The sequence below is a fragment of the Ranitomeya variabilis genome, chromosome 3 (assembly GCF_051348905.1).
Source record: "Ranitomeya variabilis isolate aRanVar5 chromosome 3, aRanVar5.hap1, whole genome shotgun sequence".
Classification (NCBI taxonomy): domain Eukaryota; kingdom Metazoa; phylum Chordata; class Amphibia; order Anura; family Dendrobatidae; genus Ranitomeya; species Ranitomeya variabilis.
In genome coordinates, this window is record NC_135234.1 from 684,207,830 (window position 1) to 684,227,638 (window position 19,809).

Here is a 19,809-nt window from a genome sequence, read left to right on the forward strand (position 1 = left end):
CTGATGTCTCCATCGCTGGCCTTTGCTTTATTCGGCCATTTCTCCTTGTTTTTAATTGTTTTTAATCAATTGTTTTGGAATAATAATAGTTTACACAATTAGATGTTATAAAAATAATGTTCCTGTGCTGAGATAATCTTATAAATGTGCCCCTGCTGTGTACTGTGTAATGGCCGTGTCTGACCGTACGGGGACATGGTCTGATCATATCACATCTCCTGGGCAGGGAGGAAGCAAAAGAGAGAATACAGACAGGACATCGTGGGATTACAGCTGATTCTTTTTGGGAAAACATTTCACTGCTTGTTTTTAAGCAATGTTTTACCTTAAAGAATGAATCATTTGCATTCCTGTCTGTATACTCTCTTTTGCGTTCTTCCCCTGCCCAGGAGCTGTGGTATGATCAGACCATGTCCCTGTACGGTCAGACACAGCCATTACACAGTACACAGCAGGGGCACATTTATAAGATTATCTCCGCACAGGAACATTATTTAAACACTTCCAATTGTGGAAATTATTATTATTCCAAGATCTGTTGATTAAAGTGTTGATTACAGTTAACTTTGTTAGTGGGAAAACCCTCTTGAAAGAATAAGGCTATGTGCCCACGTTGCAGAATACAAGCAGATTTTTCCTCATGAAAACCAGACACCCTTGCCAAGGAAAACGCATACAGATTTTTATGCGTTTTTGTCGCGCTTTTTTCTTTCTTTTTTTTCGTGCTTTACAAGCGTTTTTTTGTCAAATTTTTAAGTTTTTTTTTCCATGCGCTCCAATACTATTCTACAGCTGCGGAATCGCCGCAATTCCGCAAAATTAATGAACATGTTGCGTACTTTTCCACGACGCGTTTCCGCTCCGGAAAAAAAACCCATCATGGGCACAGTAATTGCAGAATGCTATTAAAACTAATGTGATGCGTTCTGTTAGCGCTTTTTAAGCGTTTCCGCTGCGGAAAAACGAGGCAAAAACACTTAAAAAATGCAACGTGGGCACATAGCCTTACAAGGGGTAGATGGAAAACATCAGGATTTGTATCTGAAAGGGAAAAAATGATTGACAATCTTTTTATGAAATCATCTTAACTTGCAAATGAGTCTGGCGGGCCTAATGTTCAAAGGTGTTTATGGGATTTATAGTACTTATAGTATATTACCCAGGTCCACTGTCAAGTCTTTGCGCTGTTCCTAAAGTTGGACATTGGCTGTAATGTTGATGCCACACTGATTTCCAGTCAGTCAGAAATAGGGGTCAAAAGATGGCTGTTCAGAACTGAAGTGGCGCCAGGAAGAGCTGAAGATGCAAGTGGTGAGTTTAAGGCTAGGGTCAGGGAACTTAGATTAGTGACACCACTCCAGCGCTGAAATAAAAAAAACTGCTGAAGTGGGGCTTCAGGGGGAAAAAAAGAGTTACCGTATATACTTGAGTATAAGCTGAGATTTTCAGCCCACTTTTTTGGGCTGAAAGTAACCCTCTCGGCTTATACTCGAGTCATACCCAGGGGTCAGCAGGGGAGGGGAGCGGAGTTGTGTAATAATACTCACCTGCTCCTGGTGCGGTCCCTGCACATCTGTTCCCCGGCGCCGGCAGCTTCTTCCTGAGGTGAGCAGAGCGGTCACATGGTACCGCTCATTACAGTAATGAATATGGACTCGACTCAACTCCCATAGGGGTGGAGCTGCATATTAATTACTGTAATGAGCGGTACCATGTGACCGCTCACTACAGGAAGAAGCTGCCGGCGCCGGGGAACAGATGTGCAGGGACCGCGCCAGGAACAGGTGAGTATGACGCAGTGCGCGATATTCACCTGCTCCCTGTTCCACCATTGGTACCGATGCGTCTTCCGCGTCCTCTGCAGTGACGCTCAGGTCAGAGGGCGCGATGACGCGTTAGTGCGCGCCGCCCTCTGCCTGAACAGTTAGTGCAGAGGAGAGGGAAGACACAACAGCGGTCGGCGGTGGAACGGGAAAGGTGAGTATAGCAAGTGCCGGGGGCCTGAGAGGTATGTTATTATTTTTTTTTTTAATCTCAGCAACAGCATATGGGGCAAATGTCTGTATGAAGCATCTTATGGAGCCATGTGCAGCATTATATGGGGCAATTATCTGTATGGAGCATCTTATGGGGCCATGTGCAGCATTATATGGGGCAAATATCTGTATGGGGCCATGTGTGTCATGTCGGACGCTGTTCAGACCAGGTCGTTCGACAGACAGCAGTAATTCCGCTTTTGACCACTATGCGCTCATTGGCGTCGGCTAGATTTTATCTAGCTGGTCCGGGGTTAATTTACCTGGTGCTCGGATTGGAAGCTGGGCCATGCCCACTGCCTTTAAATAGTTCTCCTGAACATTGGGCGTCGCTGATTATAGCTTTTGTCTTGTGCGTTGTTATCTCGGTCTGGAGTGGTGAGCTAGTAGTTGGAGTATCGTTGCTGGTGGTGTTTTTCCCTTTGTCTTATTTGCTCCTTCCTATATTTGTATTTGTTTTGCCCTTTGCATTTATAGTGTATTCCTGAGTGACTGCGGCGTGGTGCTTATTTTTCCGTTATCCTTGTCTGTGCTAACTGTGGGTATTGGAGTGTGGACTCTTCACTGGGTGGTGGGTGGTGGTTTCAGCCTAGGGTTGAAACAGGAGATAGGGTGAGGGTGGAGGCCCAGACATGCACACCATCAGTGTAAACTCTGGGAGAGGGTCAGCCAGGGTTTCCCTAGTCTGAGGGAAATCGCAGGGGCCTGGGTTATTAGCTCTTTCCTGCCTAGGTCTCCCGTGTCATTATAATCGGCCAACAATATTTCCATGGATCCCATGATTTCCATAACCCGCCAGTTGGAGGCGCTGTCCCTACAGGTCACTGAGTTAAGGGGGGCAGTGCAGCAACAGGGACTACCAGTGTCTAATGTGCAAGCCGGAGTTACAGGTAAAGTTGCTGAGCCTAAGTTTCCTTTGCCTGAAAAATTTGCTGGGGAACGCAGTAAATTTGTATCTTTTCGTGAAGCTTGCAAACTGTATTTCCGTATGCGCCCGATTTCCTCCGGTAATGAGGCTCAGTGTGTGGGCCTGGTGTTGTCATTATTAAGCGGGGATCCCCAAGCATGGGCGTTTTCTTTGCTATCTGATTCTGCTACATTTAACTCTGTGGAGAGTTTTTTTTCTGCTCTAGGACACATTTACAACGATCCGGACAGAATGGCTCTAGCAGAATCTAAGATACGCACTATTTGCCAGGGGGAGCGTGTTGCAGAGGATTACTGTTCTGAACTTCGCCGCTGGGCGGTCGACACACAGTGGAATGAGCCCGCGCTGCGGAGTCACTTTATTCATGGAGTTTCTAATAGGGTTAAAAAAGCCCTCCTGATGTACGAGACTCCTGCTTCACTAGATTCTGCTATGAGTCTTGCTGTCCGCATTGATCACTGTTTGCGTCAGGGGGATCATGAGACGCCACCTGTGTGTGAAGGTTTAGGTTCACGTGAGGTTGCTGCAGATGAGCCCATGGAACCTATGCAAATTGCAGGGGTATCACATGTTAAGAATCAAGCCCCTGTAATCAGGAAGCAGGGAGCCTGTTTTTACTGCGGTAAAACTGGTCATTTTATTAATATCTGTCCTCTGCTGTCAAAGAAAAACGCAACAACGGAAAACTTCTAAGCTCAGAGGGTGTGGAGGAGTCCAATCTGAGCTTATGTATATCCTCCATGATGGTTTCTCAGTGCATGCTTCCTGCCAAAGTTGCTGTCGCTGGCAGAGAGCTGCCAGTCACTGTTTTTGTGGATAGTGGTTCTGCCACAAATCTCATTGATGAGGAGTTTGCGCGCACTGCTGGTTTTAGGATCGAAAAACTGCCTCATCCTATCCGCATGGTCACCATCAATTCTGCTCCTCTCCCACAGGGGAAGATTACTGAGTTTGTGGCTGAGGTTAAACTCCACATTGGGGTTCTTCATTTCGAGCAGGTTACATGTAAGGTGCTCAAGAGTCTTCAGGCACATCTGGTTCTGGGTTTTCCATGGTTGTCTACACACAACCCGGTTATTGACTGGAAAACTCAGGACATAATTCAGTGGAGTGATTTCTGTCAGGAGAATTGCTTGGCCACATGTGTTTCTGCTGTGACTCCAAGCGTTCCTGAGTCACTTCTGGATTTTCTGGATGTGTTCTCTGAGAAGGGTTGTTCAGAGTTGCCACCACATCGCCCCTATGACTGTTCTATCAGGTTTAAACCAGGGGCCAAGTTGCCTAAAGCAAGGATGTTTAACATCTCCGGTCCGGAGAGACAAGCGCTAAAGGATTACATTGCTGAAAGTTTTAGCAAAGGGCACATCAGGCCTTCGTCCTCACCAGTGGCAGCAGGGTTCTTCTTCGTTAAGAAGAAAGATGGTGGACTACGGCCATGTCTGGATTTCAGGGAGTTAAACCAGATTATGGTTCGTGATCCATACCCTATGCCATTGATACCGGATTTGTTCAACCAGGTGGCAGGTGCTAAGTGGTTACCAAGCTTGACCTCAGGGGGGCGTACAACCTCATAAGAGTCCGTCAAGGTGATGAGTGGAAGACGGCTTTTAATACCCCTGAGGGTCATTTTGAAAATTTCGTGATGCCATTTGGGTTGACAAACGCACCTGCAGTGTTTCAACATTTCATAAATGATGTGTTCTCGCATGTTTTGGGGAAATTCGTTATTGTGTACCTAGATGACATCCTCATATATTCTTGCGACAGTGATACTCATTTAGATCATGTCAGGCAGGTGTTACAGCTTCTCAGAGAGAATAAGCTATATGCAAAACTGGAGAAATGTGTATTTTCGGTACAGGAGTTGCCTTTCTTGGGCTATATTGTGTCTGCTTCTGGTTTTAAAATGGACGCCGCTAAGGAGCAAGCGGTGTTGCATTGGGAACGGCCTGATAACCTAATAGCACTTCAGCGGTTCCTAGGGTTTTCTAACTACTATAGGAAGTTTATCAAGGATTTTTCTATCATTGCTAAACCGCTAACTGACATGACTAAAAAGGGTACCGATTTCTCCATTTGGCCTGAGGCTGCTGTGTGCGCATTTGAATCTCTTAAAAACAGGTTTGTTTCGGCTCCCATTCTGGTGCAGCCAGATGTATCAAAACCTTTTGTTGTAGAAGTCGATGCGTCTGAGGTTGGTATGGGGGCGGCGTTGTCACAAGGCTCATCCTTGAGCGGTTTGCGTCTGTGCACCTATTTTTCCAAGAAACTGTCGCCCGCCGAATGTAACTACGATATCGGCAACAGAGAGTTGTTGGCAATCAAATTGGCCTTTGAGGAATGGCGACACTTCTTGGAGGGGTTGGTTCATCAGGTTACTGTTATTACCGACCATAAGAATTTGCTTTATTTGGAGTCTGCCAAGCGTCTGTCTCCCAGGCAGGCTCGCTGGGCATTGTTTTTCACGCGGTTCAACTTTGTTGTCACTTACAGACCTGGTTCTAAAAACACTAAGGTGGATGCTTTGTCCAGGTGTTTTCCGGGGGGAGAGCCTCGGGAAGATCCAGTACCCATCCTCCAAAAGGGTGTTGTGGTTTCGGCTCTCACTACCGAGGTTGAGGCTGAGAATGCCGAGGCCCAGGATGAGGTACCATCTGAGCTTCCCGTCAACAAAACGTTTGTACCGCTTCATCTCCGCTTAAAGGTTTTGGCGGAGCATCATGATGCTGTCCTGGCTGGCCATCTAGGGGTTAGGGGTACCTTGGAGTTGGTCTCACGTCGGTTTTGGTGGCCCAAGATCCGACAGGACGTGGTCTCATACGTGTCAGCTTGCACCACATGCGCTAGGACTAAGACGCCCCGCTCCCGTCCTGTTGGCACACTACTTCCTCTCGAGGTACCTAGTAAGCCATGGACGGAAATCTCCATGGATTTTATCACTGACTTGCCCTCCTCAGCTGGGAACACGGTCATCTTGGTGATTGTTGATCGGTTCTCAAAAATGTTGCACTTTGTGTCTGCCTTCGTTGCCTAACGCTAAGACTCTGGCTCAGGTATTTGTGCAGGAAGTGGTCAGACTTCATGGGGTTCCGTCTGACATCGTTTCTGATAGGGGGTCTCAGTTTGTGGCAAAATTTTGGAAAGCATTTTGCTCACGGCTGGGGATCAAGTTGTCTCATTCTTCGGCGTTTCATCCTCAGTCAAATGGTCAGACCGCGCGTATGAACCAAAATTTGGAACAGTACTTACGCTGCTTTGTTTCGGATAACCAGGAGGAGTGGTCGAAGTTTCTTCCTTTGGCTGAGTTTGCCATCAATAATCACCTCCAGGAGTCGTCTGGGGAGTCTCCATTTTTTTGTGTTTACGGGCTTCATCTTCAATTTTGTACTTTGAGTCAGAGGGGCTCTTCCGGCGTCCCGGAGGAAGACCAGTTAGGAGCACAATTATCATCAGTCTGGAGGAGAGTTAAACAGCACCTGTTGAGTGTGGGTGCTAGGTACAAACGTGTGGCTGACAGTAGGCGTGTGCCAGGTCCGGACCTGAGTGTGGATGACTGGGTGTGGTTATCCACACAAAACATAAGACTCAAAATACCATCCCTTAAATTGGGTCCAAGGTTTATTGATCCATTTAGGGTCACAGCCGTCATTAACCCAGTAGCGTACCGATTGGAGCTTCCTATGGTGTATAAGATACACAACATGTTCCACAGGTCTCTTTTAAAGAAGGTGGAGGGTTCTGTGGACACGGCGCCTATGCCACCTCCAGTCTTGGTGGATGGTAATTTGGAATTTGAAGTCTCCAAGGTGGTTGACTCTCGTGTAGTGTGCCGCACTTTACAGTACTTGGTACACTGGTGTGGTTATGGGCCTGAGGAGAGGTCCTGGGTACCAGCCTTGGACGTTCATGTGGATCGGCTGGTCAGGTTTTTTCACCACCGCCATCCGGACAAGCTGGGTCCTATAAGCCGTGAGGGCCCTGGGGTCCCTCGTAGAAGGCGGGGTACTGTCATGTCGGACGCTGTTCAGACCAGGTCGTTCGACAGACAGCGGTAATTCCGCTTTTGACCACTATGCGCTCATTTACGTCGGCTAGATTTTATCTAGCTGGTCCGGGGTTAATTTACCTGGTGCTCGGATTGGAAGCTGGGCCATGCCCACTGCCTTTAAATAGTTCTCCTGAACATTGGGCGTCACCGATTATAGCTTCTGTCTTGTACGTGGTTATCTTGGTCTGGAGTGGTGAGCTAGTAGTTGGAGTATCGTTGCTGGTGGTGTTTTTCCCTTTGTCTTTTTTGCTCCTTCCTATATTTGTATTTGTTTTGCCCTTTGCATTTATAGTGTATTCCTGAGTGACTGCGGCGTGGTGCTTATTTTTCCATTATCCTTGTCTGTGCTAACTGTGGGTATTGGAGTGTGGACTCTTCACTGGGTGGTGGGTGGTAGTTTCAGCCTAGGGTTGAAACAGGAGATAGGGCGAGGGTGGAGGCCCAGACATGCACACCATCAGTGTAAACTCTGAGAGAGGGTCAGCCAGGGTTTCCCTAGTCTGAGGGAAATCGCAGGGGCCCGGGTTATTAGCTCTTTCCTGCCTAGGTCTCCTGTGTCAATGTGCAGCATTATATGGGGCAAATATCTGTATGGGGCCATGTGCAGCATTATATGGGGCAAATATCTCTATGGAGCATCTTATGGGGCCATGTGCAGCATTATATGGGGCAAATATCTGTATGGGGCCATGTGCAGCATTATATGGGGCAAATATCTGTATGGGGCCATGTGCAGCATTATATGGGGCAAATATCTCTATGGAGCATCTTATGGGGCCATAATCCACATTTGTGGAGCATTATACGGGGCAAATATCTGTATGGAGCATCTTATGGGGCTATAATCCACATTTGTGGAGCATTATACGGGGCAAATGTGTCTATGGAGCATCTTATGGGGCCATAATCAACATTTGTGCAGCATTATATGGGGCATATTTTAATATGGAGCATCTTATGGAGCCCATCATAAACTGTATGGAGCATTATATGGGGCATATTTGGTATGGAGCATCTTATGGAGCCCATCATGAACTGTATGGAGCATTATATGGGGCTCCTGATTCAATATGGATATTCAAAAACACTTAAACTACTGATGTCTCAATTAATTTTACTTTTATTGGTATCTATTTTTATTTTTGAAATTTTACCAGTAGCTGCTGCATTTTCCACCCTAGGCTTATACTCGAGTCATTAAGTTTTCCCTGTTTTTTGTGGCAAAATTAGGGGGGTCGGCTTATACTCGAGTATATACGGTAATTGCAGCACATGTCCAAGTGTGCATGCTACTACTTGTGTTTGAACTCACTGAGGAACACTTTTTTTGGTAATAGAAGTAAAAAAAATAACTTGTGCCACATTGTGCCTACAATTGTATATATCGGAGGATGTGCAAATAGGCTGTAAACAGAAAACAGACACAAAGTCTTTTGGAAATGCAAAAATTCTGTAATGTATATTACTGCAAGGCAGATTTAAAAGCAATTGACATAGTAATTATTTAATTCACAGTCTATTTTTATTTATAAATCAAGTTTAAAAAGGTAAAAAAATGACTATGACTATGACATTAGTATTTCCAGGAAAAATAGTATCTATTTATTGGCTGTTTTCTGCAATTACTTTCATCTGCTGTAACATAGCGTTAAAGAAATGTATGAAGACATATAATTATTTACTTGATTAGTCCAGTATGGGAAAATTTCTAATTGATATGAATAGCTTATTGCCACACCTGCTCGTGGAATTCTCCCTCCACCCTGAAGAGATATATACCTGCAAGAAGGCCATGTCTTCATTTAGCAGAACACTGAAATCCACACTAGAGTCTATTGGAGTTGGAGCATAGCCGTATAAGCCATGTTAAAAAACGTGTGCTCAGGGGCCTTCTCACGGGCTATCCTGGCTGAATTTTTAGGCACACTTATATTTGTATTCTTTGGTCTTGGCTGTGCATTGCCATGGCCATCTGCACCTCCAAGCATTCTACAAATCTCTCTAGCCTTTGGTTTGGCAATAGGAACCCTCGTCCAGGTAATAGGGCACGTTAGTGGAGCTCACCTGAATCCTGCAGTGACGCTGGCATTCCTGGTGGCATCACAGATATCCTTCCTGAAATGTGTATTCTACATCTTGGCTCAGATGTTGGGAGCTGTGGCCGGAGCTGGGTTACTCTATGAGTTCACCCCAGCCAAAGTGCGAGGGAATCTTTCCATTAACGCGGTGAGTGAACAATGGGTAGCAACGTGGGAACCATCTAAAATGTAAATGTACTAGCAATAAACTTTACATATGTCATAGTGGCATTCTTAGAAGTTTTGATCAGGAAGGTGGGTTGAGGATTCCAGTTCTGAGACCCCCATCAATCTCTAAAACAAAGAAGCAGATATGCTCAGCTTCATTTAAGGGCATGGTGGAGTCAACCCCTGGACCTCCACTGATCATAACTTCTGGCATGTCTCATGACACATGAAAGTTTTTTTTTTTAAGTATGAATACACTTTACATTTGGAATTAATAGATTTCCTAAATCTACACTTTGTATATGAATATATATGTATATCTTAATTACCATATATAGATGTTTGTGTATATGTATATATATATACTGTGTATATATATATATGTCTACATATATTAGTTACTATGTATATATAGTATTATATGCAGATATGTATATCTTAATTACTATATATATAAATATATAGATTTATAGACAGATATGTATACATACAGTATGTATATGTATGTGTATATCTACATATATTAGTTACTATGTATACACAGTATCATCTGTAAATATGTATATCTTAATTGCTATATATATATATTATATAATAATAGATATACACACATTTCTACATATATTAATTACTATATATATAGTATTATATGCAGATGTGTGTGTGTATATATATTATTATTTGTATTAATAATATATTAGTGCATCTATATATTAACATGTTATTCGCTCTTTGCTAATTTGACAGATGCTGTCTTATTTTCCCCAAATAAAAATATACATCTTCTTAATATCTAATTACTTGTTTAATATTTGTTCAATTTTTTTTTGTTTCATATTATTTTAAAATGCAAATATATCCGTCAGTTTATAGAAACCATCAGCAAGAAGGCTAGCTATGATGGCTGATTTCTAATGTGACTATTGCTTATGTCCCATAACAAAGCCCATAAATGAGAACATTTAAAAAAAACTTGAATATCCAAAATAAAGCAGCACCATGTCTACAGCAAACGGTGCGAGGCGCCGGACCCCGACTCTGTATCCTCTTGCTACAGTATACGATATACACTATGACGATAGACTGTAATTCACAGAGTGCACTGAGCAAGCTAGATACTTTATCTTCCTACGTCTGGGCAACGTTTCAGCTCTCTCTTAGGGACTTTTTCCAGCAGTACGAAGTATTATGGTTGAAGAGAACTAAGCATGTATATTCTCAAGTGTCTGACTATGGAAATAGCAGAGGAATGCACAGTAATAATGGCTGAAGCACTGCATGGACATCCGCAGACAGGCCAATACAATTTCTGGCTGGTTCATCAGAGTTTCGGGATTGTTGCCTATTTGTAGTGCCTGAATTAGGATTTAATGAGTACAGAACTGCAGTCATAGGGTATAAAGGAAAGAAGAAGACCTTCGCTAAAACTGTCAACCATCATGTGAAAAAGCACCAAGAAGACTCATGTTAAGGCAGTATATGATATTATAACAGATTCATCAACAGCAGCTTGCTGACAGTTTCCAGGAAGCAGTAGGATATCCTTGTCCATATTGAGAACAGAAGAAATATGGTAATGAAGGTGGACCTTTTCCTGATCATTGACATGATTTAGCATTTTGGCATCATTACTTAGTTTAATCCATGGACTAGTTTTGGAGCCATCCCTCTTTAGTTTCTTATGTAAATGAGGTGCTCGGTGCCCTGTGGGCGGAGCTGCACTGTAGGAATTTTAGCTGGCTAGTTATGTACTCTGATACAGCGTAATGTACATTCAGGGGGTTTCTTCTCAGGGGAATAGCCATAGCAGATGGGGGTACGGCAGCCATTCACATTTATTTCTATACTGTGTGTTTTCAGATCAGTGAGGACACGACTGCGGGGCAGGCGGTGGCGGTGGAGCTGTTCATCACCATGCAGCTCGTCTTGTGTGTTTTTGGTACAACAGACAGCAGAAGATCAGACAACATTGGATCCCCAGCTTTATCCATTGGACTTTCAGTTACTTTAGGACATCTACTTGGGGTATGTAAGAAATTAATTATCGGTAATCAAAAATAATTGCACAGCTTTAAATTTGAGCATAAGTATGACTGCGCCCACCAGACAGCCCCCCATTCTAACAAATATATGTTTCAATTCATGTACTGGTCCCATATGGTCATTTATCACTTACATATTCTGGAAATCCTAAAGGCACCCAGACATATTAAAGTCAGTTGACCCCATTAATTTCAATGTTTATGGGGGTCCCCCAAGTCTCCACCGACAGATAACTTAAACACCCCATACCTTATATATCTCCTAGGACAAAAGATGCTGGCAGGAAAACCAACTCCATTCTAAACACTTGAGCATTCGGCCGACCTGCTTGGGGTTTCGGAGAGATCGTTATTAACCCCTATAAAAGGCTATAGGCATCTTTAAAACCAGAAATATTCTAGCGAGTATTGAAAGGAAGTCTGTGAGCGCAAAATAACTGATCAAACCAAGCACAGTCACTGAGTGCACCCTTGGTGTGGCCGAGCGGTTCAGTGCATCTTCCCATATACTTGTTTTCCAACTATCCAGCCTACCTCTTCCTTGATTGATAGCTGTGGGTTTATAGGAACCAAAGAATGGTGACGATAGATAGAAAATAAGTAGGTACTGCCATTGTTGTTAAAGTGGACCTCACACCAGGAGAAAAGTGGAAAGTTTTTGTTCATATTTTATTCCTCCTGCTTCTGAGTAATCAATTTACCATTATTTTTTTTAATACAACATATGGTTCCAGAGCTTTGGGCCTTTCTATTTAGTCATCATTTTTATAGTCTTTACCAAGGGGGCATGGCTCGCAGGATTTTCTGAGGGCGTGCCTTAGGTTGCTCTGCATAATTACCCTGTGAGCTCGTTAAAGAGCATAAAAATTAGCAGTAGATAAAAGTCTCATATCTCTGGAACAGTATTGTGAAATAAAAAAATAAAATAAAATAAAGAATACTCAGAGGACTCAACTGTCTGACTACTCTCCAGTGCTGCTGTGGTCCTTGGCGGCTTCTCCCTGTCCGCTACCCTAGATCGCCAGATCTCTGCCTATATATGGTCCAGGGTAGTCGGCGGGGAGAAGCCTCCAGGGACCTGGATATATGACTAGTCTCCAGTGCTGCTCTGGTCCCCAGTTCTTCCTGCCGAAGGAGAGCTCATTTGTATTGCACAGGCACAAAGTTCTGAAACGTTCCTTTCAATTTGAGTAAATTACTTATTGATTAGTTCTTGCCGACTACATTATATACTTATATCTCTGTGTTTTGACATAGTTCCATCTCTTTCTTCGTTTCAGATATATTTCACCGGTTGTTCAATGAATCCAGCGAGGTCTTTTGGTCCCGCAATGATTATGGGATTGTACAATTATCACTGGGTAAGAACATATGGGGTGAACACAAGACTTGATCCATCTAAAAACCTTGAAGGTTCCATGCAGTTTTGGTGGGACTTTTTTGAGCCAACATCGGGAGTGGATGCAAAAAGAGGAAAGAGGTTAAAATAAAATAAATACAAGTATCACAGAAAAAAAGTGCCACTATAAGCCCTTAGGTCTCTGTGTTTTTCGTGTGTAGAACAAATATCCATTTTAGTCTATGGAGCTGTTCACATGCCCATGTTTATTTGTGGACCATGTGTCAGTGTAAAAATCATGGACACATGTCCATTTTTGATCCGTGTCATCAGGAGCGTAACATCCGTGGTCGTAGAGGCCTGTGTGGGTGAGGGATCCGCCGACACCAGCGCAAACTTCAACTGGATGTGCATCCTCAGACGCACATTCGGCTGAAGCATATCACGACACAGAGACCTTTCGGTTCCATGAACGGCACTACCTGCTAATCAGAGGCCAGCAACTGACATCTGCATGCATGTGATTGGGGGCGCATGGCAGTGACATCATGCACTCTTGGCGACTGCACACTGATGTCAGCTGTGGGCTTCAGAAGAGGACACCGTATGGTCGGGGAGCGGATGGGAGGTGAGTAGAATTGATTATTTATTCTATCCTTTAACAGCGGCAGAAGGGGGACATATACCAGGATGGGACACAGGATAAGGGACATATATACCAGGATAGGGGACATACTGTATATACCACGATGGGGGACATATATACCAGGATGAGGGACATATATACCAGGATGGGGACATATATACCAGGATGGGGACATATATACCATGATGGGGGATATATATATCAGGATGGTGCCCAGGATAAGGGACATATATACCAGGATGGGGGATATATATATCAGGATAGTGCCTAGGATAAGGGACATATATACCAGGATGGGGACATATATACCATGATGGGGATATATATCAGGATAGTGCCCAGGATAAGGGACATATATACCAGGATGGGGACATATATACCATGATGGGGACATATATACCATGATGGGGGATATATATATCAGGATAGTGCCCAGGATAAGGGACATATATACCAGGATGGGGACATATATACCATGATGGGGGATATATATATCAGGATAGTGCCCAGGATAAGGGACATATATACCAGGATGGGGGATATATATATCAGGATGGTGCCCAGGATGGGGGACATATATACCAGGATGGGGACATATATACCAGGATAAGGGACATATATACCAGGATGGGGGAAATATATCAGGATCGTTCCCAGAATAAAGTACATACCAGGATCTGGGATATATATACCAGGAAGGGGACCATATATATCAGGTTTTTGCTTACGAATATTGATTTAAAAAACTGACCAAATACTGAACGTGTGAACGTGGCCTTACTTTTATTTTGTTCACTGAAATCCCTGCTCGCTTGTAACAGTCAAGTGGGTGGTCATAATCAGTGACTGATACTGATCTCTGCATGCACAACCTGTACAGAAGAGGCTGCCAGTTACTACTTAGACCCACCCCCTTGATTGCTACTTTCAAAGTGAATAAAATATATTTTATGTTGAATGTCTTCCAACAAACCTGTATAATATCCATCTGTCCCGCTCCTCCTGATCTACAACATTCTGCTGGCAGATCAGACTGCATATTCGATGTAAGAAACAAAAAATTAATTGGAACTTGACACCAGGTTTTGCTAATATAAAGCACGGCCACCACCTTTACGGCCTGTTTTACACTATTCTAGTAAGCTGTATGTAAGTCCTCAATCTCCTCTGCATAAAACAAAACATAACTTTTATTATACCCCCATATGGTGCAGTCTGGTCTGATGGGCATCTCTGGGCTTTCTTCTGTGCCTCCTCTCTTCCCACAATCACCGTCCTCCCGCTTGCTTCATATGGTGTCCTACAGTATCCCCAAATCATGCTCCTTTAAAGGCTATGTACACCTTCAGATAGAAGTTTATTTTTCATTTTCTTCCTAAAGGTAAAATTCAACAACTTTCTAAAAAGTCTTCATTGTAACTGTTCTATTTTGCCACTGCAGAGTGACTGTAAGTCCTTTAGAAGAGTGTTTTTTTCAAAAATGTTACAGCGCTCTCTACTCTCCCCTCCCGTCTGTCAGCGTTAGAGCTAACAGTAAGGAGGATGGGGTAAACATTGCATGGAAAGGGTAGAAAGTATCTCAGCGAGGCAGAGGTTACTGAAATGGAAGAAAGCACATAAAGAGGAAATTATGCAGGATAGAAGCTGTGTTAATATATGAGCTAATGAAGACACTCTGAATACACATTCCTCACATCCAGCCTATACTACTGGGAGAGACACTCCCACAAAAGAAAAATCTGAAACTATGATCAGGCTGCATACTGACTATCAAGTGTCCTGAAACTGAATGCAATTAACATTAACAAATTTGTGCTTACTCCCAGGTCTTTTGGGTAGGTCCCATGTGTGGTGGAATTTTCGGGTCTTTGATCTACAATTACTTACTGGTCCCACATACAAAGAATTCTTTGCATAGATTATCTATTCTTCAAGGAAAATATGACCCAGAACATGAACAAGAGCGAGAAGAACACCGCAAACATTCTGTGGAGCTGAGTTCTTTTCACAAGAGCATGGATAACGTGTAAGATCACAAAGAAAGAATGTGGCATTTTAATGAATACAATGGACTAAGTATTAAAGTGAACCCGTCATCTACCCTTTGTATGTACCACCATTTTACGGCACTGAATAAATCGGTACAAAGTCTAATAGACTATTAGGAACACAAAACCAAAGAAATGAGCTGGAGCATAAGTTGGTATACATGCAACGTATAAGAACATGTTCACACTGTGGCCAACAGACAGACAAAGTCTAAGATAGAAACAAAATGAGCTTATACCCAGCTGTAAGTAAGTCAACAGTACATGTAAATACATAGGGTACTCAGTAAACACTGTTTTTAATCAAAAAATCATAAAAGCCATCCCACCACAACAAGGTGTACCCCAGTCGGGATGGTCCTATCCTCTAGTATTAAGTATTTAGTATTTAGTATTTGTGTCAGACAATCTCTATGCAGACTAGTAAGAATATTACTATTTTTATTACTATTTTTACAAATGGAAGTCCTACCTTTAGATGTATATTTTAGAACCTATGCGTAACCCATGTACAGTAAACCTTTTCAAAATCCATGTACACTAAAGGAATAGGATTGCGAATGTGAAGGAAGAAGTAGGATTACTGATATTGTGTATTTGCAGTGTATAAGCAATGCATTGATGTAGACTTCTTTCATTATAGAACTGATGTTTTGTTATCTGTGGTAGGTGATAAGAGAGTTTTGCTCAAATCAGACTCCACTAATGAAGGTATATAAATCTCTAACTATATATATGTATATTATTATTTTTATAACAAAGTTAGGCCAGTTTAGCTTACTTTAATCAATGCATCTCAATGTAAATATCACGGCTACAAGACCTCGATGTCCTTTGGGTTTACTGGACAGAACGTAGATCATCACAGAGGTCTGAGTTTGGTTCAGCAGACACTGGGTGATCGGTATCCTGTGGCCTCATTACTGATATTAAAAGGCAGCTGTATTACAGGAATCTGTTACTAGCATACCTCATATAGCATGTACATGGCGGCCATACTCCTGCTCTTCCCCAGACTATTTGTATAACTTTAGCTGCATTGATTTCAGGATGTACTTATTTAGAGTACAGATGAAGGCAGTCAACAGAACAGCTCAGCACCGGTGTCTCCTAACTCATTAACATTGTTCTACTGAGGCTAAGTTCACAACTTCAGTATTTGGTCAGTATTTTACACCAGTATCTGTAAGCCAAAGTCAGGAGTGGGTGATAAATACAGAAGTGGTGACGTGTTTCTATTATACTTTTACTCTGATTGTTCCACTTCTGCTTTTGGCTTAAAAATACTGATGTCAAATACTGACCAAATACTCAACAGGTAAATATACTAGGAAAAAACGGATGACTGGAAGAATCTTGCATGTATTTATTGTAACATAAATAACGACAAATCGCTAATAAAGTTATTTCCAAAGTTTCGTAACTTTACATCATGGATACAATTATTTAAAAAAAAAAAAGTTTAGTTACTCTTTAAAGAGGTTGACAATGACTTTAGTAGATGACCAGGACTTCACCGCTGCGCTCTGCTCTCACTGTACGGCGGCACTCAGTCAGAGCAGGAAGCAGACGGCAAGGGACCTGACGGACATCAGATGGTGAGTATGTACTGTTTGTTTTTTTTGGTAACCAGGGTAAATATCTGGTTACTAAGCGCGGCCCTGCGCTTAGTAACCCGATGTTTACCCTGGTTACCCGGGTGCTGCAGGGGGACTTCGGCATCGTTGAAGACAGTTTCAACGATGCCGAAGTCGTTCCCCTGATCGTTGGTCGCTGGAGAGAGCGGTCTGTGTGACAGCTCCCCAGCGACCACACAGCGACTTACCAACGATCACGGCCAGGTCATATCGCTGGTCGTGATCGTTGGTAAATCGTTTTGTGAGACGGTACCTTAACCCCCACTGATCAGATGCAGAAATGAATTATATAGGGGGTACAACATGCCTATTGGCTTCTTACACAGATACCAGATCCACATTTCTAACGTACCCATCTATTAGCCACTCATCATGATATGAGTAAGGCTGCCGTCACACTAGCAGTATTTGGTCAGTATTTTACATAAGTATTGTAAGCCAAAACCAGGAGTGGAACAATTAGAGGAAAAGTATAATAGAAACATATGCACCACTTCTGCATTTATCACCCACTCCTGGTTTTGGCTTACAAGTACTGATGTAAAATACTGACCAAATACTGATAGGGTGGCAGCAGCCTAATAAGGAGAACCAGAGTCAAATCTGCTACAAAATCTTACAAAATTTTATTTAGACTCAAAATTACAATCAATATTGAAAAACAACAGAAAAAGAATTTTATAGATACATGTACAAATCAGTGATTAAATACCTAGGTATATAGATTGAGGATTAGGTCAGGACATAATAATGGTGTTATTGGTCAAACACACTGAGAAATCTTCTAATATTATAAACTAGTATAGCTATAAGAGACATGTACAGGTCCTTCTCAAAAAATTAGCATATAGTGTTAAATTTCATTATTTACCATAATGTAATGATTACAATTAAACTTTCATATATTATAGATTCATTATCCACCAACTGAAATTTGTCAGGTCTTTTATTGTTTTAATACTGATGATTTTGGCATACAACTCCTGATAACCCAAAAAACCTGTCTCAATAAATTAGCATATCAAGAAAAGGTTCTCTAAACGACCTATTACCCTAATCTTCTGAATCAAGTAATTAACTCTAAACACATGCAAAAGATACCTGAGGCTTTTAAAAACTCCCTGCCTGGTTCATTACTCAAAACCCCCATCATGGGTAAGACTAGCGACCTGACAGATGTCAAGAAGGCCATCATTGACACCCTCAAGCAAGAGGGTAAGACCCAGAAAGAAATTTCTCAACAAATAGGCTGTTCCCAGAGTGCTGTATCAAGGCACCTCAATGGTAAGTCTGTTGGAAGGAAACAATGTGGCAGAAAACGCTGTACAACGAGAAGAGGTGACCGGACCCTGAGGAAGATTGTGGAGAAGGACCGATTCCAGACCTTGTGTGGAAACATCCAGAGCCACCGTGCACAGGCGTGTGCAGGAAATGGGCTACAGGTGCCGCATTCCCCAGGTCAAGCCACTTTTGAACCATAAACAGCGGCAGAAGCGCCTGACCTGGGCTACAGAGAAGCAGCACTGGACTGTTGCTAAGTGGTCCCAAGTACTTTTTTCTGATGAAAGCAAATTTTGCATGTCATTCGGAAATCAAGGTGCCAGAGTCTGGAGGAAGACTGGGGAGAAGGAAATGCCAAAATGCCTGAAGTCCAGTGTCAAGTACCCACAGTCAGTGATGGTGTGGGGTGCCATGTCAGCTGCTGGTGTTGGTCCACTGTGTTTCATCAAGGGCAGGGTCAATGCAGCTAGCTATCAGGAGATTTTGGAGCACTTCATGCTTCCATCGGCTGAAATGCTTTATGGAGATGAAGATTTCATTTTTCAGCACGACCTGGCACCTGCTCACAGTGCCAAAACCACTGGTAAATGGTTTACTGTCCATGGTATTACTGTGCTCAATTGGCCTGCCAACTCTCCTGACCTGAACCCCATAGAGAATCTGTGGGATATTGTGAAGAGAAAGTTGAGAGACGCAAGACCCAACACTCTGGATGAGCTTAAGGCCGCTATTGAAGCATCCTGGGCCTCCATAACATCTCAGCAGTGTCACAGGCTGATTGCCTCCATGCCACGCCGCATTGAAGCAGTCATTTCTGCCAAAGGATTCCCGAGTCCCGACCAAGTATTGAGTGCATAACTGAACATTATTATTTGATGTTTTTTTTGTTTGTTATTAAAAAACACTTTTATTTGATTGGACGGGTGAAATATGCTAATTTATTGAGACAGGTTTTTTGGGTTATCAGGAGTTGTATGCCAAAATCATCAGTATTAAAACAATAAAAGACCTGACAAATTTCAGTTGGTGGATAATGAATCTATAATATATGAAAGTTTAATTGTAATCATTACATTATGGTAAATAATGAAATTTAACACTATATGCTAATTTTTTGAGAAGGACCTGTATATGAAAAAATAAATTTTATCAATGAACTATGTTGCCCACTGGGTAACATGTAGTCAGTGTTAGGAGGATGGGGCGATAGTCATAATGTCTATCAATAGTCATTTACTTACAGAAGGCTCATGTTTGGACATAATTCATATGGTAAAGGTATTTACTCATTGTATCAGTCCTGCCTGCACTTCCGCCATGTTTGCCAATGTGCATCTCGTGTTAATATCACTTCTTCAGGCCCCTGATAGACATTATGACTATGGTGCTATCACACCAGCACTGAGTACATGTGACCCAGTGAGCAACATAGTGCATTGATAAAAATGTATTTCAGGGGTCCTTTTTCATATACATGTTTCTCATAGCTATACTAGTTTATAATTAGTGATGAGCGAGTACACTCGTTGCTCGGGTTTTCTCGAGCACGCTTGGGTGT

General features: G+C 42.6%; 1 protein-coding gene across 1 annotated transcript; it reads left to right on the plus strand.

The window, feature by feature from the left end:
• The first annotated feature begins 8,831 nt into the window (after positions 1 to 8,831).
• LOC143818515 (aquaporin-2-like) lies at positions 8,832 to 16,227 on the plus strand. The gene is made up of 4 exons (XM_077299800.1): positions 8,832 to 9,238; positions 11,119 to 11,283; positions 12,581 to 12,661; positions 15,112 to 16,227. Exons 1-4 carry the CDS (start codon positions 8,876 to 8,878, stop codon positions 15,313 to 15,315), a joined length of 813 nt encoding a protein of 270 aa, XP_077155915.1. The 5' UTR covers positions 8,832 to 8,875; the 3' UTR covers positions 15,316 to 16,227.
• Positions 16,228 to 19,809: the final 3,582 nt, after the last annotated feature.

Coding starts and splice junctions, on each gene's coding strand:
- LOC143818515 (XM_077299800.1), top strand. CDS start 8,876: ATGTTAAAAAACGTGTGCTCAGGGGCCTTCTCACGGGCTATCCTGGCT. Junction 9,239..11,118: donor GGAATCTTTCCATTAACGCG/GTGAGTGAACAA, acceptor GTGTGTTTTCAG/ATCAGTGAGGACACGACTGC. Junction 11,284..12,580: donor CTTTAGGACATCTACTTGGG/GTATGTAAGAAA, acceptor TCTTCGTTTCAG/ATATATTTCACCGGTTGTTC.